This window comes from Mesoplodon bidens (genome assembly GCF_964165515.1).
Source record: "Mesoplodon bidens genome assembly, chromosome: 1".
In the NCBI taxonomy this organism is placed as follows: Eukaryota; Metazoa; Chordata; class Mammalia; order Artiodactyla; family Ziphiidae; genus Mesoplodon; species Mesoplodon bidens.
The window spans coordinates 75,927,385-75,955,330 of NC_138176.1; the positions used below are offsets into that span (position 1 = coordinate 75,927,385).

At 36.5% G+C, this 27,946-nt stretch overlaps 1 protein-coding gene across 3 annotated transcripts in view; it reads right to left on the minus strand.

The window, feature by feature from the left end:
* COL25A1 (collagen type XXV alpha 1 chain) overlaps window positions 1-27,946 on the minus strand; it is a gene marked incomplete at its 3' end in the record, with an annotated part of 495,089 nt that overhangs the window by 14,954 nt on the left and 452,189 nt on the right. The window contains exons 22-30 of one of the 3 annotated variants that reach the window (XM_081244165.1): window positions 23,390-23,413; window positions 22,724-22,768; window positions 18,721-18,765; window positions 15,980-16,060; window positions 15,067-15,129; window positions 14,386-14,436; window positions 12,323-12,349; window positions 6,182-6,217; window positions 4,521-4,574 (exon numbers count right to left, since the gene is read on the minus strand). In XM_081244165.1, the coding sequence (XP_081100291.1) occupies window positions 4,521-4,574; window positions 6,182-6,217; window positions 12,323-12,349; window positions 14,386-14,436; window positions 15,067-15,129; window positions 15,980-16,060; window positions 18,721-18,765; window positions 22,724-22,768; window positions 23,390-23,413 (426 nt within the window). Of the gene's footprint in view, window positions 1-4,520; window positions 4,575-6,181; window positions 6,218-8,893; window positions 8,975-12,322; window positions 12,350-14,385; window positions 14,437-15,066; window positions 15,130-15,979; window positions 16,061-18,720; window positions 18,766-22,723; window positions 22,769-23,389; window positions 23,414-27,946 lie in introns of all 3 variants that reach the window. The other 2 variants (XM_081244164.1, XM_081244163.1) reach the window with 2 other exon arrangements.

The window sequence follows — 27,946 nt, forward strand, 5'->3', positions numbered from 1 at the left end:
TGATGATGCCCATTCTAACCAGTGTGAGGTGATACCTCATTGGAGTTTTGATTTGCATTTCTCTGATAATTAGTGATGCTGAGCAGCTTTTCATGTGCTTCTTGGCCATCTGCATGTCTTCTTTGGAGAAATGTCTATTTAGGTCTTCTGCCCATTTTTGGATTGGGTTGTTTGGTTTTTTAATACTGAGCTGCATGAGCTGTTTATATATTTTGGAGATTAATCCTTTGTTGGTTGATTCGTTAAACGATCATCTTGAATGCTTATAAAAAATAAGTGTAATTAGAGGTGGCCCCAGGAATATGAAATTGTGATAATAAAAAGAGATGTCTGCATTTCAAGTAGTGTTTTCTTCTGCTGCCATCTCCAAAATTAAACTGTCAGTATTTAACATGGAAACTTCAGGAGAATGATGATGTTTATGTGAGGGGCCAAAAGAAAATGTTACCTTCTTTTATCACACCACTGAAGAAGTTTAACGGTAGCAAATCTCTTCCAGGGGTAAAATGTCAAGTTCAGCTGATAACTGTGCATGCAGATCCAAGTATTATTCTGTGTTTCTCTACACTCCAAATTCCCATGTGAGCAAATTTCAAGTCACTGTCAACAGTCTTCTTTAATTTAAACTTAGGGTTTGTTGGTGCTAATTAGCACTGTCACTTAGAGGCACATATAGTATTGGGAGATTTGGGGGAATAAATATGATAAAAGCTTATTGCACTTTTACTCATTATTACTTTATGTTTATTACTGAAAGAGCAGGAATTGCATTCAGTAAAGTGGCCAGGCTTTGAAATGAAACAGATTTAAATTTGAATGCCAGTTCTGGCACTGACTGATTGCATGGCCTTGGGTAACTTTCTTAACCTTTCTGTGCCTGTGTTTCATTGGCTGTAAAATAAGAAGAGTAATACATATTCTGCAAGAATTTTTCTGAAGATTAAGTGTGATTATAAAATATGAAATTATATGTTGCCAAATAATATGTCCATAAAAAGAAGCTCTCATTATTATCGTACAGTTAGAGGTCTTGTTTTTAATGAAAAGGGCTTGGCAGCCCAAAGAGCACTAATTCAAAATAAAGTTCTTTCAGTTTGATCTGTCAGTGTTATTTATGATTTTTTAAGTGGTGGTGGTGCTGTTGGTAATGGTGTGTGTGTGTGTGCGTGCACACGCGTCCGTGTGCATGTGTGTGCATGCATGTGTGCGTGTGTAAATGGGAGGTGGAGATTTAGAAGGAAGGTTCATGTAACCTGGAGTTGGTCTAATTCGTAAAAACTCAATGGATTAGAGTAGCTCTGGTTTGAAATATCTCCACAGATTATTATTATTATTATTATTATTATTTTTTGCGGTACGCGGGCCTCTCACTGCTGTGGCCTCTCCCTTTGCGGAGCACAGGCTCTGGACGTGCAGGCTCAGTGGCCATGGCTCACGGGCCCAGCCGCTCCGTGGCATGTGGGATCCTCCCAGACCGGGGCACGAACCTGCGTCCCCTGCATCGGCAGGCGGACTCTCAACAACTGCGCCACCAGGGAAGCCCCACAGATTATTTTGATATACTTACTCCCTTCTTCCTCCTCTGATTGAGTACTTCAGCTTTATTTTGTTTTCAAAATGAATATACCGTGGCTGATTTGAATTCAGCTGTGACTAAAGCTGTGGAGATCCTCTTGCAGAATTGCTCACCCCGAATACTTAGCTTAAGCTAATAATGACAATTCCATCTCACTCCCAGTGACTGCTTCAGAAGTGGACATATGACCCAATCCTGGTCAATGAAGTGTCAGGGGAAGTGACTGGGAAGCTTTGGGGACGGTTTCCTCACAGCTAAGGAGGGTACAGGAGAAGACAGTCCCTATGTTTGCTCTCTGCCGATGCCTCGCCAGAGGGGAGGTCTGGAAGTGCTGCAACCAGCTTGCCTGTGGTCAGAAGACAAAGCCAGCTCTTGCAAAGGGCACAGAAGCAAAGCCTAGAGTTTTTCCTTTGACTATTTTGCCACACAGAACTATACATTTCTTTATTGTTTAAGCCATTTTGAGTTGGGGTTCTGTCACTTGGAGCCAAAAGCAGCTTAATGGTTTCAGCTTGAAAACTTTTAGGAATGAAGGATTAACACAGGGCCTTGAATGTGCAACTTCTTTTCCGGGATTCATTCATTCCAAAAGAACTTTGAACCTCTCAGATTTAACACACTCTACAGGGTTCCTTAGTGGTTACAAGGCCAAGATGAAGAAATCAGCTGAAGGTAGGACGATACGTGCTCTGAAGAGCTGACTACTAATGCTGCCAGTCATGTATTTGACAATTCTTTTTTTTTTTTTTTCTTGCGGTACGTGGACCTCTCACTGTTGTGGCCTCTCCTGTTGCGGAGCACAGGCTCCGGACGCGCAGGCTCAGCGGCCATGGCTCATGGGCCCAGCCGCTCCACGGCATATGGGGTCTTCCCGGACCGGGGCACGAACCCGTGTCCCCTGCATCGGCAGGCAGACTCTCAACCACTGCGCCACCAGGGAAGCCCTTGACACTTCTTGAATAACACTGTCTGTCAAATGCCTGGTTTCTTTTAGGCTGGTCTCATTTCATTCAGGATCTTTAATTTGCATGTCTACCCTGAGGAATTATTCTAGAATGAACCCCTTTCTTGATTCCTGCCTCTTTAAAATTTGAAACTTTTTCAAGAGAGTCCAGATGGCACCTCCATCAATTAACTTTGAGAATCACACTCCAGTTTAGCACTTAGGGAGAGGGGCACTTGGAGAGAGTACTGATATCTGATCCAGTTAAGACAGTTAACATGCTGAGTAAATACAAGTGTAACGCTTTACACTGCACACCATTTGACTTAAACTATGCCTTCACAAATTCTTAAGCCATTTCATTTGCTCTCCTGGTGAATTCTACCCGGGCGCTGAGACCTGATACTCTTATGACACTGGAGCTCTCGGAAGTAACAGCTGATTTACCAAACGGTAAACCCTCTTGAGTCCCAGGGCCTTCTGCCACTAGACTACTTGAGATTTGCTGCTCCATTTTTAGTCCATGTACTGGATTTCTTGATACAATGCTTGAATGTACCAGCAGCATGAGGCTCTTAGCTTTTAAATCTTTTTAATGAAGATGATCTTCGTAAGTCTTTTGTTTGACCTTAGAAATAAATTCAGCTGATTTATTTCCTTTAGGACTCACCTCTTCCTAGAAGGATTCTTGGGTAAAGCCAGACTTCCTCATCGCTGAATGCCCAGCATGTACTATTTGTATTCATTATCTAGTTATTCCTTGCAGATATTTTTTTCCTCTGCAATTAGATTGTAAACTCTTCTAGGTCACGGAAAATAGCTGCTTCCTTCACAGTACTGAGTAAGTATATACAGTGTATTAACAAAAGGTTATAGGATGATGAATCAATTATTATTATGCAATTCATTAGAACAATTAGCAAAATAGACTTCATAAATGGGAGGAGAGTGTTTTCATTCCACACTAGGAGTATGTTGTGTTTTGTACATCTTAATGTGATAAATACTTACTGAATAAGTGAATTCACTTTATAGGACATGGAATTATGGGATGGGGATGTATGCCAAAGAAATCACTACGTGGCCATCTATTTTAAAACAAATTATCCCAGACTGATGAAACTCTATCTAGTTTTAAAAGACCACAAAGTTGCACAATGAATCATTCCAACATTTTGAAGTCCTCACCATTAGGATACTTTCTTTACATCCTATCCTGGATGGTGGGGAAACTGACGACACAATTCTACTCAGATACAAAAAAACCTTCTAAGTTTTTCAGGGTGAGGAAAAGAAAAAGCAGAAGAAAAACAGAGAAAGAGGGAGAGAAGTTCCAGACAGATGACCAGCTGCTGATGCTGTAGTACATTTTTTTGTGTCAGATGTTTATCTTCCACTCTGAGTGTCTTTTTTCCCCCCAAAGATATGGAAACATGGCTTAGCAATAGAGAGGTTAGTGGAAGGTTTTTGTTTTATAATGCACTAAAATTATTTCCTTATGGTTAAAGGAAGGCTATTCTCTTGCTAAAAAAGAGAAGCATGTGTAACTGTGCAGAGAATACTTAAGTTTTGTAAGTTCCCTTTAGAAAAGTTATAATTTATTCTGAATGAATACAGTAGCTTTATATAAAAGATTATCAACCAGAATATATAGTCCTGGAAATTTTAGACCTATTGACATCAACTTTCTGGATTAAGGCCAAATGAAAACATCTTCCTTAGGGGTTAAGAAGGAATGGTCTGAACTATTTACTTTAGCTATGAAAATGTATGCATTGGTTTTTTTTTTTTTGTTGTTGTTAAGGCAGGCCTATTCTAATACTCTGTCATTCTCTCAGTATGAGGACTCTGAATAGAACTTAAGATGGCATCTATTTCCACTTACTATTAGATGGCCCTTTATTTCTTCTGGGAAATGAACAGCTCAGATCAACTAAAATGGAAAAGCCACACTCTGTGTTTTCCTTAGGTCACAGCTTAATAACCTCAGGAGCAACTTACTCTTTCTCCTTTGGGACCTGCAGGGCCATGGGGTCCCATAGGGCCATCTGTACCCTAAAAAAAGATAAAAATAATATAATATGAGACATATCCCAAGGGCTGTAAGAAAAGCAGTTATAATTTATCCTGGACTTTTCCTGGGTGAATGATGCCTTAGAATGTCAGTAAGACAACACATCTCCTTTCAAACTGCTTTATGCTTGATTCTTTCAGGCCAGTAGTTTTCAAGAAACTCATGCAAAAGGGATGAATTATATAACTGCTTATTTCAATGAAAGGCTCACACAAAATACTGTATATCATATTTAATTATATATTTCCTCCCTGACTAAATGGAACATCTTCACTTTGCCCCCCAAATCTTAAGAAAAAATTAATTGTTTTTGCTTCACATCACCTCTTCTTCACATCCATTCTCTGCCCCTACAGTTACCCCTACTCCTCTTGGCCACAAATGCTCTGAAGTCTTATTTTCAGCTGTTTAAGAGGCTCGAATAGTTGTACAAGTAAAAAAAAAAAAAACTTAAATAAATGAGAACAGTGTTTAACTTTTCAAACTTTCTTCAGTTCTGTTGGAAGCAGCAGGGGGCTTAGAAGGAAGGAATTATTCTTATAGGTTCTGCTGCAGTGGCTCAAGTCACTGGGCTTATAAGGCACAAACCAGGCAGCTGGATGATTTAATGGCATAATTGCCCTCTGGCCTCCTGGTTCAGCATTAGGATTTCTGTGGCAGATGAGATAATATTTGGATGAATATAGAAACACTGAGGTCCAGTGAAAATAATGACTGCCTGAAACAGGTTTTTAGAATTGAAGAGCTTGGAATTCTTTTTGATTCTTAAAAATGTAACAAGAACTTCAGGTATATTTGCTCATTTTCAGGAAGACTATGCTTAGATTTGCAATGAATTTATTATGATATTTGCAAACAGAAACTATTCTAGCACAATTCTTTTAGTATTCCTATTTCTGTTTTACTATTCTTATTTATTCTATGAGTCTTGTGATATGAAATAATTCAGGGTTTTAAACTCATTCTAATGTTGGTGAATTATCAACATCAGTCTGATCTTTTTCTTACTGCCTGAACTCAAAGTTCATCTTCAGAAGACTTCTAAATATTGAGGACCTGTAGCTGAAATTTAAGAGATGGAGCTGTTAAGAACCATAGAAAAGAGACAAAATGACAGAAGACAGACAAGTCATTTCAATGAACAGAGATCTGAAAGTTAGTTCCAAAGAAGAAGTTACATTTCTAATATGGACATAAACATAAAAGGAAAAGCAAGTTAAAATAAATTCACATGATTTTGATTCCTTCAGAGGGCCCCTCCCATGGAATTGCAGGAAGTGTTCATTGGTTATGGAAAAATCTGTCTGGGATTCTACAACAATGAAGCCAATTAGATTGGTCATTCTTCCCACTTCACAAGTTATCCAGACTTGAACCCAGGCTTCAGAAAGATGTTCTGAAGTTTAGGCTGTATGACAAACAAGGCTGCAACCCAGGCTTTGTCTACCTTTCCCTTTTCTGCCACTATCTTTGTCCACTTTCTTCTGCTCCAGTCCTATGTACCCCTCATCATCTGATGGGAGTCTGTCCTGAAGCATAAAACTCCTAGCCACAAAACATGTTGGAGCAAGTTGAGGTGCTGACTCACCCGGGATCCTGGCTTTCCGTCTAAGCCAGATGCTCCCTGTGTGATTTGGTTGGTAGCAGGGTTGGTGGGTGTAACACGAATGACAAGAACAGAGATTAGTATGAGGTACTGATGAACAAATGTAACACTTCAAACAACATAATACGCAGTCACAGGGTTCTGGGATGAATATCACTTTGCTACAAATTGTTAGTTAAAAAAAAAAAAACAACCATGTGACAATAAACACCCCACAGATGATGGCATTTTTATGACATTTCCATTTGATAAATTCTTACTTAGAAATCAAGTGAATGAGGTTTATAAAGTGGGCTTTAAAATAGTTACCAGTAACAGTCTGGGTTGCTAATTTCCATGTGAAATTAATTTTCTAAAGACTGTGCCATTCACAATATATTTCTTTCGGTTCTGAAAAAAAAATAATGGCCAATCTTCTAGGAAAGGGCTCATTATAATAATCAATCAAGTTAGAATTTCAGAGGAAAAGAAAACAGCTCTAGTTTTACTTGTTAAAATAGCATTTATGAATAACAAATGCAGAATTTTAACATGTCAGGGTGACTCTGGATTTTACACAGACGATACTCATTGTTTTCTGGATTGTTCTTACTGTGTTCACATTAGTCACCACTAGAGGGACTTCTAGGAACAGGAAAAAGCCAGAAAAATTTCATGAGTCCAAAAAGAAATAACTGTCCCAAACAACATTGTTCCTCAGCTCACTTCAAGTAATCAAGCATCAAAGTCTGAATGGGAAATGCTTTAAAAATAGAATGTTGTTCTCAGGCAATGCATGCTTTTCTTTCCCTTCAACTCTAGGCTATGCATAACGTATGACCAAAAGATGACATTTTCAATGCTTGTTTCAATTATAAGCGCAATTACTTTTTTGGTATGGCTTTTGTATCTCAAAACTCAAATGTTTATTTATAGTCCTTTAAAAATGTTGATTTGATCAAGGAGTATTTAAGAAAGACAGTGCACTAGTTCTGTACATCTCTTGGCAAGGTTGCAGAACTATTTCCCCATTTTATGCTTCAGATGTAGTTAATAATACAAAATGGAAGAAAAAAATTTTATTCCAGCTGCAAACTCTACAAATGATGCTATACCATACATTTTGGGGGATACTTTTCATTTTTTATTTTACAATTCCTTCTGTACAATCCTATTGTGAGTCAGATTATAACTGCAAAATTCAATTTACTTAGCAATGATTAAAATTAAAAAAAAATACGTGTGTTATCATTCTCTTAATGCTAGCATATGTAGAGCTTTTGGCTAAACGATACATAAAAATGACCACTAGTCCTAGATTTGAAATTAGGGCAAACTTTAAAGAAATCAGATTGAGGGTTTAAATAAAATAGAAATCTAAACTTTCTTTTGCTTTTTGATACTTCAGAGTCACCATTACTAAAATTTAAAAATAAATAGGGGGATGATAAAATTTTTGCACTGATTATATAATATTATATTTACCTGGAATGTGAATTAATGACTCATATATATTATACAGGTTTTAGGTTTTATACCTGTGGCATGATCTAATTGGTGTGATTTAACCTGTACTCTAATGTAAGGCTTACATCATTCAATAAATGAATACATATTAAGCATCTACTAAGTGCCTGATCTATGTAAGGGATCGGCTATCAAGAGGAATACTTTAGTACTTAGAATACAGTACTTGTGGGAAAAATAAAATAAGTAGTCACAAATTTTTTTATGGAGACGTGTATAAACTATTTTCTATTACCAATTTTATGTCATATTTTAATAATGTAATCTATAACGTTCTTTACTAACTTTTATCTGCATTCACTGAATAGACAGCATATGAAAAGCTTGAAACTAAAACTCATATTTAGGAATTCCCTGGCAGTCCAGTGGTTAGGACTCTGTGCTTCCACTGCAGGGGACACAGGTTCGTTCCCTGGTCAGGGAGCTAAGATCCTGAATGCTGCACGGTGCAGCCAAAAACAAACAAACAAACAAAAACAAAAATAACCCCTCATATTTAATAATCATTTAAAAATATCTTTTTAGTTGTTGTGGAAAGAAGACTAGCATAAAGTGCATGAAAGTTGGAAATCTCCTTTTCATTAAAAATAAAAATCTCTAAATAACTGCAAAATACTTCTTCCATACTATCCATTATTGCCGCAAGAACCTCGTAAGAGGGCATTTCCAGCACAAACAACATACAACATTTAGACCACAATATGATTGATTAATGTAAGGAGCCACGGCACTGACCTCACGCCTTCAACAATGGCCAATTGCATACTTTCCACTAACAGGGGGCTGTGGTTTTTTGGTATTGAAGAAGAAAAAATAAAAATTGAGGGAGGATTTGACACTACACTAAATAATAAAAACATTTGGGAGAAATTATGAAATAATCCGCATAATAATTTTTTAAAGGGGAGGGTGATGGGAGAAGAATTGTCAGCCTTAAAAGAGGAAGGTTGGCATGTATGTAATTGAATGACAGAACATTTATAGCATCGTTTGTTACGGGGTCTTCCTCTGACACAAGAGCAGACATCAGAGAAAACGAAACTGGGCTGAGCTCTGCGCGAACACAGTATGTTTTCCAGTTACGGAAATCTCAACCATAAGATGGTCACTGAGTAAACCAGAGTTCTTACTTAGGGTAGAAAGAAAAGTCTGAGATTTGCACTGAAATGGAAAGTTTTCTTTACTTACTGGAAGACCAAGGGGTCCTCTGTCACCCTTTTGACCTGGTTCACCCTTCAATCCTTTAACACCATTTAACCCTGGTTCACCCTAAATGCAAAAGCAAATGCCGATTTTGGTTGCTATCATGGGTGTTTCAACTTCGAGAGAAGAGAGCCAGTCTCTGAAATGGTTGCAGATTCCAGTTTTAGGTCACAGCAGAGTCAGGCTAGATTTGTCTTGCATCAGTTCAAAAATAATTTTAAAAATTTTAAGAATTAACAAACTGAAATTGACAATTGAAGCAGAACTCCTGAGAAAGTGTGCTCCTTACAAGCAAAATGTGTATGTCTGAGCTTCAAATTTTTCAGTTTTACCTCAAGAAAATTGGTGTTATGCTACATTGTTCTGACCAAGTCAATAAAAGACAGTCGGAGTGGAGGATACTGAAGGAGGCTGAGCAGGAAAGACTCACTCTGCTGGAATGAAAAACTGGAATATGCAGGACAGTGTTATATATATGAATATTTTAAGCCTTTAAGCATTTTGCCAAGGGGAATGAGCTAAAAATGTAGCAAATGACTTTTGAAGTAATGCCAGTTGGTGAATCCTCATTCACTGACATTGTAAGTCAGGTCCCTACATGGATTAATCAGTAGAATAGACAATATAGAGCCAATCCTAGAAGAGAATGTGAAGATCACAGAACTTATATGTGGCTTTACTAACTGTCTGTCTGTCCAATCTCAGAATAAAGTAGGTTTGAATTTAACTTAAGGTGACAGTACAAAAGCCATGATAAGTGATAAATTCTCTTGACTCTGTTTTTAAAAACCTAAGAATGTAATATAGTATTTTCTATCGGCAGCAGCATGTTAGAAATAGAATTTTGATCTGTTCCCTTTTCAGCTTTTAAGTACAGATATTAATTTCATCAAGAAAATCTTGAAAGACTTGTGGAAGGAAGATGATTTCAGTTTTAAATGCCCTATAGAGTCCTGAGTGGTGGAGGTGGGAGAGGGGAGAGGTTGTGCTTATATGGTAGGAGGGATTATTAATCTGGGCAGTATTTCCCCCGTTTGCTTGATGGTGTAAATCAGTGCAGTACTTGTTAAAGAGTCCAGGGCACCACCTGGACCATAGCAGCACAGGGATGGTATTTTTAATGTCTCCCAGGTGATTCTTCTCATCAGGAAATTCTAGGAAACAGTGAGCTAGAGTCATCCATGGAACCATGCTATATATTTTAACTTTCAAAGGGGTCACAAAATAATAAACACATTGGCATGACCTAATGGAGTTTGGCAGTTCTGAGGAGAGGAAGTTTGCAATGCTGCCACTGTAGGAAAGCCAAGTGTTCTATGTTTGGTAAAGTGTGATCCTGGGAATGTCCCAGAGCTAGAGCCAATGTGAGATTAAAGCCAAGGCTCAGTAGTCAACTGCAGTTAACTGGTCTAAACTTGAGATTCAGGGCTTTACATGTGTGTGGACTTTCATTCAGCAAGTGATCTTAAGATGATGCATCGGCAGGGCAGCCTTGGTAGGCTATGAAGTTCTTTGGTGAGGAATCATGCATTGATAGGAATGGGCGTTAACTGAGAAGGTAAGTTTAAACAATCAAATTCTGGGGCAAAAATTTCAAATTTCAACTCTGAACCTAAATTCTAGTCCCAGATCTGTCATTTAATTGGCAGTGCAATTTAGAGCAAATAACCTAAGTCTCCTGAGCCTATAGTTTATTATCTATAAAATCAAGGAACTAGCACAGATAATCTATGAGATGTTTTCAACTTTATAATTCTCTGAAATCTATGATTTAAATAACAATTAAAGTTAAGTGTAGGCAAAGTGAATCATTGCCTTGTAGATATCAAAAGGATCTTGGGCATCTATTAATGTAATGGTGATGGGGTAACTGAATCACTCATAGAATTAAAAACTCAATCTTGGCGGCTTTGGCCTGAGTCATTACAATTAATCTGGTCTTTAGTGGTACCTTAAAATCCAAACAGAAGTCAACAGAAGGAAATATTATTTAGTCCATTGTGGGGAAAGATGCCCAAGAAGGCTAGATAAGTACCTAGACCACAGAGCTGATAGATAAGCTCTCTTTTGACCCCCCCAAAAATGTTCTTACCCTAAAATATAATCCATGCCACTGAGACACTGTCAATCACTGGCCTTATCAGAAGGTAAGGTATTCTAAGAAGAATAAAGAGGCACGAACTCTTTCCTTTCTTGGGTGAGTCACCTGCTTCATCTCGAAAAGGAAACTCAGGTTTCTGGAGTCAGACCAATCCCTCTGCCACCTCTAAAGCTGGGGGGTCAGGGGGAGTGCTCAGAGGAGAGGGTGGGCTGTCTCTAGGTTTTCTGATTCTTAGTGCCAACACTGCATTTATGTGTCCCCTCACCCCCTCTCCATTTCAATGCATCAACTCACTACTGAGGAGGTTTCAAGAGTCACTGAACCTTTTCTCAAGCAGCCTTGAGGACTAGCTAAATTTTTCTGTTCAGAACAAAGCATCAAAACACAAGATTACAATAACAACTGACGTTTTTTGGGTGTTTATTAACAGCTGCACTGGATATTCTGTGAAGTGTTCTATAATCATACTTCATTAAATCATCACAACACTCTGAGGTAAGTTACCTAGTTGAGTAAATGAAGGATTAGAGAGGGTAAATAATCTCCCCAAGGTGACACAGCCTGTCAGTGGCAAAGCTGATATTAGAACATACGTCCTCATCACATATGCTCACTGAAAGAAGAAGCATGTCTTTCAGGGTTCATTTTAATCCTCTAAGGTGTCTTCTTGGTCTACACAAAGGCAAAGAATGCACCTTCATCCATCTTCACAATACAAATTGCAATAATTCTGACAAGGAAGGGATATTCTCCATTGTTCTCTTGTTAATTCAGAGTGTAGAATACATGTATGTGATGTAACCTTCTCCTTAGTATAGCATACTTGATATACCTCACCTCATTCTAGACTAGTGACCTCTGGGGGAGTACAAAATTAAGATGCTGGATAATTAAAGCATTTAGATGCAGTACTGCTATATGACAAGCAAGAAGTATCAACTAATAACATCTGAATATACATCTGAAGATAACTTACTAAGAAAGAGCATCTGGACTAGTCTGAGAATGTCATCAGATTCACTTTTTTTTTCTTTTAGAATGTTGATTTTGAGTTTATTATGATTAGTAACTTAAGAAACTTACATAGTGACAAGGAAAAAGGCAAATTGAGGACTAATTCATCTCTAGGTGCTATCACTTAAATTTGTTGTAAGTCATTCGTTGTGAAATTTGAACATCTGGATACTTAAAGGCTTAAAGATTATCTATATTACTTGACAAATAAATAAGACAGGACAGACATGCTTCTCTCATGCTTCCCCACGATTAACAATGAAACAGCCATCAAATAATCAAGGGATTTGTTGGATTACCTTTGGTCCAGGAAGTCCATGGGGTCCCTGAAAATGGAAAACACAGCTTTTAATTAAGAATTGATTCACTTTTTCCCAGCAGAAGTGACTATTAACTATTATATAAAGTAACAAAAGAGATGTATAACAAGAATCTTCTTGTTTGAGTTATAGCTAGATAGAGGCAGGCCAGTGGATGTTAATGCCTAGAGAAAGTTCCTTCTAGCTCTTGGATTCCTCTGTAATAGGGAATTCATTAACAGCAATTCTTTCTGCTAAATACCTGTGAGAGGGAGGGGGGAATCTACCAGGGTTATATGGAAGAAAAAAAAAAGTGTTCGTGAACCCACACTACTTCTATTTTTCAAATCCCTATTTAAAAAAATCTAGGTGGAATATGTGAGATACCTTATGAGTTTAAAATTTGCTAAAAAACTTTTGAACTTTAAGTACCAGTGAAGAGGAGACCTTTTCAATTACTAACTGCTCTAGACCCAAGGTTTTAAGAAATCTAAAGGAGCAAGAAAATGAGGAGATGACAGTCAAGTTTGGAACACTGTTGCATCATTTCTTTAAGGCTAAGAAAAGGATTCTAGTGCTAAGCATTATTATTTAGAATGCATTCATTTTTACAAAGATGAATTATTCAAGGCTCTTGTAACAATTATTTACCAGTGGAAGGAAGTCACGACACATTCATGAATCAGGGCTTTTCCCCTGTATTTTGTGGAAAATCTAAGTATAGAAACTAATTAGTCAACCTAAATTAACTAAAGATTACTGTGGATTGCTTTAAACTTTCAAGTCATTTAAATGAACTATTTGGAGACAGGAGTATTTAAATACTCATCAGCAAAATCATACAACCGTAGGAAAATTTTTTTTAAGCAAGCAATACATAGATATTTGTTACATATGTCTACACTGGAATAATATTTTCCCTTTGGATACGCTATGGATAAACATTTTCAGGAAATGGCCATTTTATCAAGTATTCTTATTTCATTTTAGAAATGGTTTTAAATTCCTTTAAACTAATTAATTTTATGATATGAATGGATATAGCATTTTAAAATTTAAGTTTCTAACTTAAAGTGGCAGGAGTATAAAAATGCCCAAAGTACGCCCTTTGCTTGATTCTTAAAGCACTGTTTAGTTTTAAGAAAATCAGGTTAATTATAATTGTTTTGTGGTATGAAATAGAAACGGCACTTAGTAAGAAATAGATGATTGGGTCTGGGGCTACGCTCTGTGGTTTAGATCATTCCAATGATGTTCTTTCTTGGAGCACAACAGGAGGAAAGAGTGACCGACAGTTTATTTAATCTTTATGATTGAAGACATATGGTTTATCGGGACACTGTCGAGACAAATGTGACCTTAGAGACTGCCTGACTCGTTTCCAACCTATCCCAGTCAAAAGCATTTGAAGCATTCTGCCTTCTAGTTCTAGCCTTAACAAAACTGTCATTAGGCAGACATTTGGAGAATTATGCTGGTTTAATGGCTACCTTCCTCACTGAACATAAGTTCTATGAGGACACAGTCATTGTCTCCACTGGTCACTGAGGGATACTTGCAGTAAACACTGTATTTACAGAAGTATTTAAAAGTGAAAAGAAAAAGATCCAACAATATATATCATCTGTGGAAGTGAGACAACTTTTATCATATTATTTTCTAAATTTTTTTTTGAACATTTCATTAAAGGGTCTCAATCCTCAAAGTTAGTTAGAAACATTCATTAATGGCTACAATTAGTAATCTTGTTATGCTATTAATGGCCTAGAACAGTGGTTGGTTAAAATGATTTTCCAATGTTCATACCCAAAGAGTGGAGTAAAGCTTGCCAAATCTGTTTATTCAACTTTCCTATCACAAAACTACCCTATCTCTTTCCAACAGATGTGCTTGGGAGAGTGAAAGACAACACTGTAAAATCAGAAAAGCACCTCCTATTTTTTGTCCATTCCACAGAGAGTAGTACAACATACAAGCTGGCTGTCTTGAGAGATGTGTTCATGTTTCCTCTGGTAGCATGCTCTGAAACAAATGATTACATTTTGGAGAGAAGGGAAACTTACCATGGGGCCTGGTGGGCCATGGGGACCTGGTGGGCCTGGTGGGCCTATGATCTGCATGTCCAAAAAATAAACATGAATTTGGTTACTTCATTTAGATAAGGCAGTTAGGCTTGAATCTCATGCTGGGCTTCTGCTAAGGCCATTAATGGTTGCAGAGGAAGAAGGATACTGGAAGAAGTGATGCATTTGATTCTCTACATTTGGCAATTCCTTCGTGAGAATAAAATAACTTAAAAAAAATACAGTTGTTCTACAAAAGCCAGAATAAATCAAAAGTACATTAAAAGAAAAGGAAGCAACTGATTACCAAGAAATGCTATAATGCTACAACTACTATTAAACTCTCAAATATTTCACTAAGAAACAACAAGGCTCTGGAGAAAAAAAGAACATAGGTTCTACATTCACAGAGCTCTATCCAAAAGCGTCGTGGGAAAACCATTGATTTTCTCCTCGGGATTAGATAGTCCTCTGAAAAATCACTTCTAACTCAGGCCTCTGAGACACTTTTGTCTCTCGCTGTACAAGGCTGACAGATATTTCTTCTACAGTTTGACAGACCAAGAGGTTCATGGCCTTTCTACTGTTGATAAACCATCTGGCACAGGTTGAAGTCGGTGAATAATTGGCCCATTTCAGAGTTTTTCGGGAACCATGGAAGTTCAGCCCCCATGGACTTACGGAAGGACCCTGAGGACCTGGCAATCCCGAGTCTCCTTTTTCTCCTTTCATTCCATTGGCACCCTACAAATAACCATTAAGAGTTGAGCTGGTCAAGTAAGGAACAGCTGAATTTTCTCCCCAAATCCATCATCCTCTTGAAATTTTTATAAAATCATGCACATGATTATGTACCAGAAGGATTTATCCCCTTGCATTTTAGCCTCAAGCTAAACAGCAAGCTTCCTCAAATCCCTAGGATTGTGCATGATATGTGAAATAAATTATAAAGTAAATGAAACTAAGTTATGCTTGATTGGTTAAACTTATACATTGCTAAATATATCCAATTATAACTGTTATATTTTTAATGGTGGTGCGGACATTAAATAGCAGTCTTTTAACTTCATTTTCACTGACACTTATTTACACATTTCCTTGTTTTAAAAAATGATCTAGGGCAGTGAGGTTTTCTACATTTTTTTCCCCTACATTTTTCTACATTTCCCTCTCCAAATTCTCAGTAAAAATTATGGGGGAATCCATAAAAACACCATCCCATAATATTGTAACATAAGGAGAACACTTCCAGAGTAATTTGTTTTTTAATTATTTTGTATTTTTTAGTTTTTTATTATTGTTATTTTAAAATGATCAGTTACATCCTACATTAATGACCAACTCTATTTATTTTACTATCTTCTAGTGAAAATAATTCAGGAAAGCATAAAGGTTTATTTTATAATTCATTTGGTTAGATGCTTTAAAATTTCTTCTAGAGCCTTAGTTGTAGTAATTAACCAAAAACACCTCAAATATTTAAAAATAAAAATATTAAATGAACCATTAGATGAGACTGCAGCTAATAATACAACTATTTTCTGATTATTGAATTTATCTTAATATGAATACATCTTTAAGAATATAAACATACCGGTAATCCAGGAAGTCCAATTCCTCCTTTTTCACCTGGCATACCTGGGTCCCCCATGTCTCCCTTTGAACCTTTGAGCCCCTACAAATGATATGGTTTGCACTTAAGAATCATACTGACCATGGATGGTTACATAATAGGGAAAATAGAATTCCAGATTACTTTTGCCAATAGATGGACCTCAGGCTGAGATGATTCTGATTTTCATTTTTAGGTAGAGTTATCTCTTATAGCAAACTTCTACATTGAATCAATACTATTTCCTCTTGTATTGGAAGAGGTTAAATTCTATTACTTAGGCCATTTAAGTATGAAAAGCAGGAATGTAAGTGTTGACATCATTTCTCCTGATTCCACATTTTTACCTGGCAGCTAATTTTATATCACCAGTCCTGAAAACAGATTAATGGGTTTAATGCACAATATACATTTTGAAGCAGGACCTAGTGTTATAGTAACAAAGGTCCAAATAAATTTTTCACATCACTCATTATATCCCTCTATTCCCATTAAATGCAGGCAGAGGTTCCAATCACCAACAGTTTTCAATGGTCCCATCTATAGACAGGTAGATCATTCACTATACACTAATGCTCAATTAATGCTTAGAAATACTTCCACTTTTCCAGTGTTCTTATTTTGTTCTCGTGACATCTCTATGAGGTGATCCAGGATGTGATTTTTATTCTCTTTTTACAGTGAGGAAATAGATATATGTGTATCTTAAATGCAAAAAAATAGGAATTTTGTGATACTAATACTGAAATTAATGTATATCCTTAAGCATTTTCATCCAAGGAGGTTCACTGCAATATGACCAGATGGTCCATTCTCCAGCAGGGATTATCATAGTTATTTTAGTTATGGTTATAGGGGTCCCTGGTTGCACTAACCTGTTCATATTTTCTATACTAAAAACTACTTAAGGACAGGAACTTGTCTTTTCTTGTTACGTATATCTGTTTCATGGCACCTACTTCAGAGTCACCCACTAGGTGGGTGGGTGGGTGGGTAGGTACCTAAATAGATAGATGGATCTTATAGTTAATCAGATACTGGTTGGTTTCAGGAATCTAGTAAAAGAGAGCAGCAGGAGAGCCAACCCACTGGACCTAGTAGTAGAAGAAGACCTTGTGAAGCCTATAGAAAAAAAATTCAGCTATTGTATATGTAGGGATGACATACCATGTAGTATGTCATTATATATGTCAAATTATTTATAATGACTAACTGGGGGAGGTAATACCATCAGATTTTTAAATGCTAATGTGATCTCTGATGGATATAGCAGATCATCTAAAGTCTCTTTTATAACTACCACATGTTAATTTAGTGTGATGTTATATGATTTCAATATACAACTCATATTAAAATAACCCTTCTCTTAATTTTCTTATCTAATAGTATCTCCTGAGAAGGATATTTCACAAACTGTATCAAGAATGTCTTTGAGGGCTTCCGTGGTAGTGCGGTGGTTGAGAGTCTGCCTGCCGATGCAGGGGACACGAGTTCGTGCCCCGGTCTGGGAAGATCCCACATGCCGTGGAGCGGGTGGGCCCGTGAGCCATGGCCGCTGAGCCTGCGCTCCGCAACGGGAGAGGCCACATCAGTGAGAGGCCCGCGTACCGCAAAAAAAAAAAAAAAAAAGAATGTCTTTGATTTCTTATGATCTTCTTGATTTTAGCCATTTCTTAGGTAAATAATGGAAGCCCAGAAAACATCAAATATCTTGAAATTAATCCTTGTGATTAGATTCTGAATTTTGAATACTGTCCACATTCTCCTAGTCAGATTCATTTCTACCAGGGGTTGGCAAACCATGGCTTACAGGCCAAATCCAGCCCAGGAATTGTTTTTGTACAGGCTGAATTTTTTTTTTTTTTTTTTTTTTTTTTTTTTTGCGGTACGCGGGCCTTTCACTGTTGTGGCCTCTCCCGCTGCGGAGCACAGGCTCCGGACGCGCAGGCTCAGCGGCCGTGGCTCACGGGCCCAGCCGCTCCGCGGCATGTGGGATCTTCCCAGACCGGGGCACAAAGCCGTGTCCCCTGCATCGGCAGGTGGACTCTCAACCACTGCGCCACCAGGGAAATCCCGGGCTGAATGTTTAAAACAAAATTTAAGTGGCATTAAAAAAATCTGATAGAGAATGTCTTTGGCTTGCAAAGCCTAAATCATTTACTATCTGGTCCTTTATAGAAAATGTTTGTCAACCTCTGTTTTAGGGGAAACCCTCAGAGATACTGCCATATTCTACAAAGCTACAAGTATCCTGCTTGTTTCTGTCTTTTCTAATGATCTAGAAAATTAGGTACAATCTTTATTTGGGAAAAGAAAACAATGTCAAAATAACACATGTAAGCAATATCTAATTTTGTGGAAACTACCGTCACAGCTTTAAATCTTGAATTATTTGTATTCACTGACAAGAATTAGGCAATTCTTACTAAATTGGTAATTATCTTACAAGTCTAATAAAAATTCACAGAGATGTCATTGGTAGATTGACAGGGATTATTAAGGCAAATTTAAAGCATCATATAACTTGTATGTTTGTACAAAGAAAACTAATGCCTAATTTAAAACCAATTGCTTTTTAGAGTTAATGTCGTCTCTAGAACAGAAGGTAAGAAAAAAAAAGAGAATATCATAAATCAACACTCATGTCTTTTGGTCTTCAAACTTATAACAAAAGGTCATCAATAATGATGCTTTAAATGACAGTATATGTCTTTGAAAATTACCTGCTCTCCATCAACTCCTGGGACTCCTGGAGATCCTGGCTCTCCCTGTTAAGATAAAAATTGATGGCTAGCTTCTTATTTATTATTGGTAGCATACTATACTAAGTAAAAATGAGGCAAAAAATGATGCTAGTTGGTAACAGTACAATTTAACTTTCAGCAAATGCATCATAATTCAAGTACGTTATTACATCATACCACATGAGTATACAAAGTGAAATAACATTTTTTTTTTCTTTTGGCCACACTGTGTGGCATGCGGGATCTTAGTTCCCTCACCAGGGATCGAACCCGGGCCCCCTGCAGTGGAAGCCCAGAGTCTTAACCACTGGACCACCGGGGAATTCCAAAATAACATTTTTTTGAATATTATGTATAATAATACTTATATATCGCTAAGATTCAGTGTTTTCATTTTTTTCCCTTATATGAGATTCAGGCTATACAAATTTGGTGAAAGAAAACTGAAATCATCTGATGGCCAACCATATCCTACAGGAACAACCTATACACCTCAGCTAGTTAATTTTTTCCTCCTTAAAATTCTGTATGATTTCTCTTATTTTCCAATTTGAGAAAAAAGCAAAAACATGGTAGTTAACTCAAGAAAGAGTAAAATGAAAGGCCCCATATGTTTATAATATTTAAACTGGAATTGTTTGAACAGTGGATACAAATTCATAATGATTGTGAATGTGCTATTTCCAGATAAGCCTCATTGAAGGATATAATAAATCAGATAATATCTTAATCCACAGAAAATTACTTTTGGATCAATTCAATTTCCTATACTATGCTAGGAATGAACTAAATTTACTATTCATATTGTGATTTATTAGAACCCTTGACAAACCCAAAATAGATGGACTTATTTTTTCTTAACTGAAGATGTTCCATTAAAGACAAATTTAAACAATGTGCTAGAGATTTATTCAAACAACAAATGTCCAGTTACCTTTCAATTGGAAAGGTACTGAACACACAAATCCTTTGAAAAGCAAGATATTATTTTATATCAATGGGTCATTTATGTAGACCCCATTATAAATATCTCTGATGCCCACACCTCGGAAACTTTGTAAAAACAATTCTTTGGAGTGCGTGAGTAGCCTGCCTCGCAGAAAGATTTCCAAGGGAACTGACTTGAGGCTGTATTTTTCTAGAAAGGCTTGTTTGGTGATGTTATAAACCGCAATATTGAAATGGTTAGAGTTGCCTTCCCTGGTTAGAACTTTAAGAGCTATTGGTCATAGTGTGAAATCTGAGCCTTCCAAATGTTAAAGGAAGGCATGACAAACACATGAAAAAAAAAAAAGAAAAAACCTTTTTTAAAAAATTCCAGATTTCCTGCTCTTTGTGGTAGCGGCAACATTTATTTTGCCACCAACAAGTCTGTTAAGGTTGGATGCAACTGGCTAAGCCCTAGTTTCATGCAGTCTGAATACTTGTCAGCACTCTGGGTCCAGTAATCATTGCTATGCTTTTCCCTTCAAAATGTGACCCACAAACATTTAAAAGAAAAATATAATTCATGAGTTATTCATTTATCCTGCACCCACCAAAAGTAGTTTGTAAAGAGTTATTTGATGTATAAGAAGTCAAACAGTCCCTATTTGATAAAGGAAGGAGGAATGCTAATTTGAATAGGTTCCCATTCAGTCTGGGGCTGTGTGTCCTGAGTGAGAATGGGTTTTATATTTGCCTCGTGCTGAATTTGCTGACTCCTGGTCATAGGCACATCTCCCCACAATTATCCCAACCTTCTCAAGGGGAGATAATGGAAAGCATGAAGGACTGTATCAACTAAGCCAAGATCTCAATTACAAGACCATTGTGGCATGTACGAGGTGGGCCAGAGTGCTGGGAAGGGTGGCATGGTAAGAGGTAAGGGAGTATGACTAACAACCCTCCCCCACCCTACTTGTCTAGACATTCACTTGGCCAATTTCTTCCTGCCTTTCAGTTTCAGCTCGAAGTCATCCTTGACCCCAAGGCAGAGAGGAGCCTTCCTGTATGCATCTTAACCAAAGCACTTACCCTCTTTATTAATAATTGTGCCTTTACTTGCTTTTCTCCATCCCTGGGCTAAAAGCTCCTTGTTAAAACCCCTTGCTGCACTTCCCTGGTGGCGCAGTGGTTAAGAATCCGCCTGCCAATGCAGGGGATACGGGTTTGAGCCCTGGTCCGGGAAGATCCCACATGCCGCGGAGCAACTAAGCCCGTGTGCCACAACTACTGAGCCTGTGCTCTAGAGCCCACGAGCCACCACTACTGAAGCCCGTGCACCTAGAGCCCGTGCTCCGCAACAAGAGAAGCCACCGCCATGAGAAGCCCGTGCATCGCAACGAAGAGTAGCCCCTGCACGCCGCAGCTAAAGAAAGCCTGCGTGCAGTAACAATAGACCCAACGTAGCCAAAAATAAATAAATAAAATAAAACCCCTTGCTATATCCTAGTATCTTTACTAGATATCAGTATTTACCATGGAATAGAGGCCCCAAATTAATTGTTGATTAATATAACTAATAAATGAATAGCAATTGGATTATAAAACACAGGGGATGTAGCTTTTAATGATATAGCTTTCTTGGCTAGGTAGCTAGGTAGCTTTCTTTGGGTCGAGTACTTTTTGGGCTTCTGTAGGCCTTTGAGCTATAAAGAAGAGTCAAGTCCCAGAAGTTTTTGAGGTTTGTATGGAATAAGGTACATATTTAGCATTGAGGACAATTTTGCTTCTGGAGACTTAGTCAAGTGGGGGCATAAAACAAGGAACTTAGATCTTGGTTGACTCTACACAGGAAAAAGGAATCTACACATTTCCTTCTAGGTTTTCTAGCCCAGCTCACCAAGATACTAAAGAATAAGGATCCAGGCCAACTTGCTTACCAGGGATAAAGACTGCATATGATTGAAGCATTTTTTGTGTTATATCTCTTAGGGAGCAGAATGTGGTGGAGAAATAGAAAATAAAAAATCCCCAAACTTACAGTAATGTTATACATGAAATCTGTTTGAAATTAGCATCTATGTTCTAAATATATCTCACATAGCCAAGGACCTCAGTAATATTTTACTGCATATTCCTTTTAATAATAGAAAAATAATTGTTTCTATGTGCTAGCTTTCAGTTTTTAAGTATCTTGAAAGAGAAAAGTACAAAAGCTGATAGTGTGTGTGTGTGTGCATGTGTGTGTATGAGGTAGATTTAGCAAATAAACTGCCTTAAGAGGCATAAACAAAAGATGGATTTTGACACCACTTGAATCTCCTACAAAAAACCCAATGATGAAAGTCGTATTTCAACACGTGTAGCTCAGTTCCGAAAAGCCAGAATCGCTAGCCATGTGTTAATTGATCGAACATGGTTTAATAAGCTTAAGTTTGGAGGGAAAAAGCTAATGTTACCAATAAATTTTAGATATAATCAAGTAATTTGGTTTCTACTGGTCATAGTTGGTATGTTTTATTAGATGAAATTTAAATGGCAGAATGTTTGAATATATATAGCAGGATGTGTTATAAAAATGACTGAAAGTGATTCCTAAAATTGTCATTTGTGAATGCGTCATGCTGAAGCTTTTCTTGTTCTTTTTATTATGAAAGGATTGAAAGAAAGGATCTTTTTCGGTGTCAGAGTAAATTTTCCTTCAATCCTCTTCTATTTAAATATTTGTCTTTTTCCATACACCACATTTAGTGTTTCTTTACACTTACAATTTCTGTAAAACTTGTTTTTCCTTTGCTTAATATTCTGTTTTTCTGAATGTCCTCCTTCTAAACTTAATGCCATTTCTATTTCTCTTCCTTCTTTCCTAATTTTTCTTTTTTCTGATCCCTCTTCCTTCAGCCCAGACCTCAATTTCTATTCTCAGCTCTCTTAAGCAATATTGTTGATCTCAGCTCCTCCAGTATTTTGTAAGACTGATTTTCAGAGATACATATATTTAATATGGGATTGTCTGCACCATATGTAGTAAACGGAAACAAGTAAAATAAAGAATAACCTTTGGCCCTTGTAGTCCTTGAGGTCCAGGTGGTCCAGGGGGACCCTAAATCCAGAAAAGACAAAGTTTTAAAGTTTTAAAAGATAGTATCTGTAATAAAATGTATGCTTTAAATACTAAGTACACTCCACACCTCCCTAATTTCTATCATAATCAAATATCCTCCAGTATTGATTTGCAAAGAGGAAACATTTCACTGGTTACAGAATTATAAAAACTACCTACTTATATGCAGAAAAAAATCAACACATTTAGGTTAAAACAATGCTCTAGAGTTGATTTGTAAGACAATGTAAAATTGCTGCCATGTCCCACATACATCTTTCGGGGTTGAATTAGCTTCCTAATATTTCCTGTGTTTCTAGAAACACTTCTCTCCTCCCCCCAACAAAGGCTTTGATTTCCCAAACAGTAGAGAACAAAGCCATATTATTAAGATAAAGTCAAAGACTTTTAAGAAAAATAACAATAAAATTTTTTTTGACTTTTTTACTAAGCAGACAAAGTGATTCAACTGGGGCAAATGTTGTAAAAGGTTACTAATATAAGAAAACATAACATTAAATATCAGATAAAAACAATGGCTACATTAGTACTATTATGACCGGCATGCATCAACACTGAATACAAAGTCACAAACCACAGAAATCATGCAATAGGAGTTACCGTGACTGTTAAGGTGGTAATCCTCTGTTGGGAAAATGTATTGATAAAGACAGAGTTACCTAATTTGTGTGCCAAAGTACAGTAATACATTTCTGAAATAAGATTTTGAATATATTTTGTCAAGACTGATGTCTTATAAGGAATTGACAAGATCCTGAAAACATATCTTATCTTCAAATGAATACCATAGATTGTAAAAATTCTTTTAAAAATTATTTTTAGAATTTTATTTAAAAATCTATGGATAAAGAAAAAAGAAATGTCAAATTTTTAATTCACTGATTTAAATTATGAAGTAAAATAGTGTACGCTGGTGGCTTGTCAGAATAATTGGGAGTTGAGAAACTTTCCTATTCATAAAAGCTCTATTTCTAGAGTACTTTCATTAGAGAAAACGGAAATATCTAATTGTATAAGTAACATTTTTTTCTTTTAGTTTGTATCTCATTTGGTGCATTATAATTAGCTTGTGTGTGTCTGTGTGTTTGTGTGTGTCTGTGTGTGTGTGCCATGACTAAGACAGGAATTGACATGGGATTCGCCTTGTTTCTTAATGTAAAGGGCTTGAATACTGTACCAAAATATATTCTCTCAAAGTATGAATCTCTAAAACAACCAATCCCCAATCCACAAATCATTTTTGTATTAAGATTTTCTAGTCTAAGTGCTGTACAAAAAGTTCTGTAAGGCCTGTACCACTTCATGCGATTTTAGGGGAGAAAACATTTTCCATTAGGAGCTCTGGTCCTAGACAAACACTGTCCAATTACATGTAAACTTGTGACTATCGGTTTAACTCCATCTTTTTGTCTTCCACTGCTCCCTTCCAATTTCTAATTCAAGGTGTTGGTGCTGTTTTTTATTGTCGTTGTTGTAAAAAATAATCTTAACATCATCCACCCATCTCACTTCAAACACTTGAGTTTTTAGTGATATGGTGCATCATTCCTTAGAAAACAATACATTTATGCACGTGTACAGATGGTTCAAGTTTGCATTCCATGATAAGATCAGTCACGGTCATTACAGCTTCAGAGAAAACAGGGTAGGAAAAAATAACCAGTGCTTCTAAGATAGAAGGCAAAACGGCCACAAACTGGGGCAAGGTTATAAAAAAGTCAAGGCCCAGATTTTTATACCATCATATCTATGTAACATAAGGCACCACTTATTTTATTCTTAAGGGATTCACCTAAACCAAGAGTTGAATTTATGGTTATGAGAAAGCTACTTCTTTGCTCCTATATGGGTAGATGAGTCATTTTAAAAAGGCTATTAGAAATTATAGAGTAGAAATAATTTCTTTATCATTACTTTCCAATTACAAATTACATTTTTAACTAGACAGCAAAAACATAAAACCTTAGAGAGGGAAGGAGTTTAAAATTTAATGTCTCAGAGGTTTTCCAACCTGAGTCATGCATGATTCATTTTCCACCTAAGCACAAAACTAGCTTGTCTTTTTTAAAGTTCAAGGATAACAACATATTTTAAAATGAGTTGCCTAAATAAAAGAACATTATTATTGGAAACTGAACTATAACAGAAGGGGTTTAAATAAGCTTGTTAAATAACTATATTTGTGAGACCTAAAAATTATACAGGGCAGGTTCCACCCAGTTAACAGAAGAACAAATGATAGAAAACTAAGCTAACTACTCAAAAACAGTTTTAACTGCCATCTTGAAGAACCAGTGTGCAGACACTCAGAGACGTCCTAATTACTTTGGATTTCTTGTATCTGGTTCCTCTAAGTTAAAACTACATAAACTCATCAGGGTTCTCTGTTGAACTTCAGTAATGATTTGAAAACCAGAATTTTTGGTAGTGATGGAGAAAGACATGTCATCCTCTACTGAGGCACGATGTGAAATGGGAGGCATGAGTTAAAGAAGCTGTAAATTGGTTGAAGGCTAGCAGGATGCTTTGTGATTTATTCTCTGAGATGCTTATGTGAATCTCTTTAGAATTAAAAATTATTTCTTTCACGTCTCATAATGATGCAAGCTTAAAATCACCCCTGATTTACACTAGAGAAGAGGTTTAGTTTATATGGTGCTGAGAAATTTTAAAAGCTTGAGGTAGGAAGCGAAAGGTTTTACTGTTAATTGTGGAAACATAACCACCTCAAATAAAAATCAAAATAAACGGCTTGTGACAAATGCTCATGTAAATACGGGCATACCTCAGATATTGCGGGTTAGGTTTTCAGACCACCAAAATAAAGTGAATGTCGTAATAAAGCAAGTCACACAAATTTTGGTTTCCCAGTGCATATAAAAGTTTTGTTTAAACTGTAATGTAGTCTATTAAGTGTGCAATAGCATTGTGTCTAAAAAAAGTGTACATACCTTAATCGAAAAATACTTTATTGCTCAAGGATATATTGTACAATACAGGGAATATAGCCAATATTTTATAATAACTATAAATGAAGTATAACCTTTAAAAACTGTAAATCACTATATGTATTGCTCACCTGTAACTTACATAATATTGTACATCAACTATACTTCAATAAAAAAATTTATTGCTAAAAAAATGCTAACCATCATCTGAACCTTCAGAGAGTCATAGTCTTTTTGCAATAGTAACATCAAAGATCGCTGATCACAGGGAATTCCCTGGTGGTCCAGTGGTTATGACTCAGCCCTTTCACTGCCATGGGCCCAGGTTTGATCCCCGGTTGGGGAACTAAGATCCTGCAAGCCATGCGGCGCAGCCAGGTTAAAAAAAAAAAGATCACAGATCACCATAACAAATATAATCAAAATTAACAAATTTGAAATGTGAGAATTACCAAAATAGAACCAATAGACTTGCTTGGCACAGGGTTGCCATAAACTTTCCATTTGTAAAAAAAGCAGTATATTCGAATTGCAGTAAAGTGAAGTGCAATAAAAGTAGGTATGCCTGTAACAATTTTCAGTAGAGGCAACAGTAAAATTTTATATTTCTGAGTGATATTTTTATAATTGTAATATACACTTATTTATCTAAGTATCCAGATTTTGGGGCAGATGTTTTTTAGAGGAGGCAATAGTGAAATGGAATTTGCAAAACTGAATATCCATCACTGGTTAGAGAAATAGAAGAACAAATATCTATTCCTTCCTCTCAATCTAATGGCTGTTTAGTTTAATTTATTTATTAGGGACTCTTAATTCTCTAGAGTATTATATTGGAAAAACAAATAGTTTTGAAGTGCAAAAAAAAACCATAAGCTATTTACAAGCACAACACATAGTTGCCTAAACAACCCCCTAAGAATAATAACTCTTTAGGTTGAGGTATAAACATGAACTAGTTGGCTGTGATGGATACTGACTGGTTTACAGTCATATAGAACTCGAGGTGAAAAAAGAAACTGAGCACATCTATTCTTTCATATCAAGATGTAGGTGTTAGATTTTTTTAAAAAGTACAGTGTGTTTTGGCACATCAACAAAGAGTATTCAGGAACTCCTAAAAAAATAACCCTAAGCATAGTATTAGATTTTATGGACTCTTAGAAAAAATCCATTCCAAATCATCCTCATTTTACAGATCAGATCAATGAAATATAGATATGTTATGTGATTTCCCCAAAGTGACTCAGCTAGTTAGTAACAGAGGGGAAATCAAAGCCGATTTCAGTTTTAGACTGAGGGTAGCTTGCTTCATGCCAGGCTCTCTTCATGTAAAGGCTTTAAAACTCTTCCACAGTCTTTCCAGAAAATGGCCATGGCCAATAACATAGGAGCATATCTTGAAAGATAAGAGAGTGGATACCTCTTAAAGGCAGTAGTAAGAATTATGGTGCCACTGGAAGCAGTTTAAGGGAAATTTACAATATTGCTAATAAAGTTGAAAAATGTGACCCTATATTTTAGAAGTAAGAACTCTGACAACATAGTAAGTAATAAAAACTTCCTGTTCTTTCTTTTTCTTTATACACTCAGTTATCAACTTGTGGGAAAAAGGGAACAATTTAGAAAACTGATTCTAGAATTTGACCATAGCCCAGAGGCTACTGCTCTAGTCTAGTCCACTTGCACTGAGGAACCCTAATTCAAGCTGTTGACTGAACACACTGCCCAAGTAATATTTCTCTAAGCAGTAAGCATGTGTCTCTATGTGCTTTACCAGAAGAAAAAGAATAAAAAGAATAGAAAAATACAAGGCTGAAGATAGATTCTGTAAAAACTATTTAATAAATGCTTTACTATTTAAAAATGATAGTTGTAACAAAGGACCCATAGAAATGTAGATCTACCATAATTAGATAATGTTAGCAAAATCATATGGGTGGAAAAAAAATCAAACAAGTACAAAATGGAAAATATTTAAAACAACTAATTTGGCTTTCAAGCCAAAAAATGGATTGTGCATATGAATGAAGTATACTTACTAATTCAACCAATAAGTTTATTTAATATTTACATGCCTAGACCTGGGTCAGACACATTGGGGGAGACAAAATAAGCATAAGATGAGTTTACTGTCAACAAGTAATTTACAATCTGGTAAGAGGCAAAAGTAAAGTAAATTATGGAATTTGAGAATAATTAAATGTTA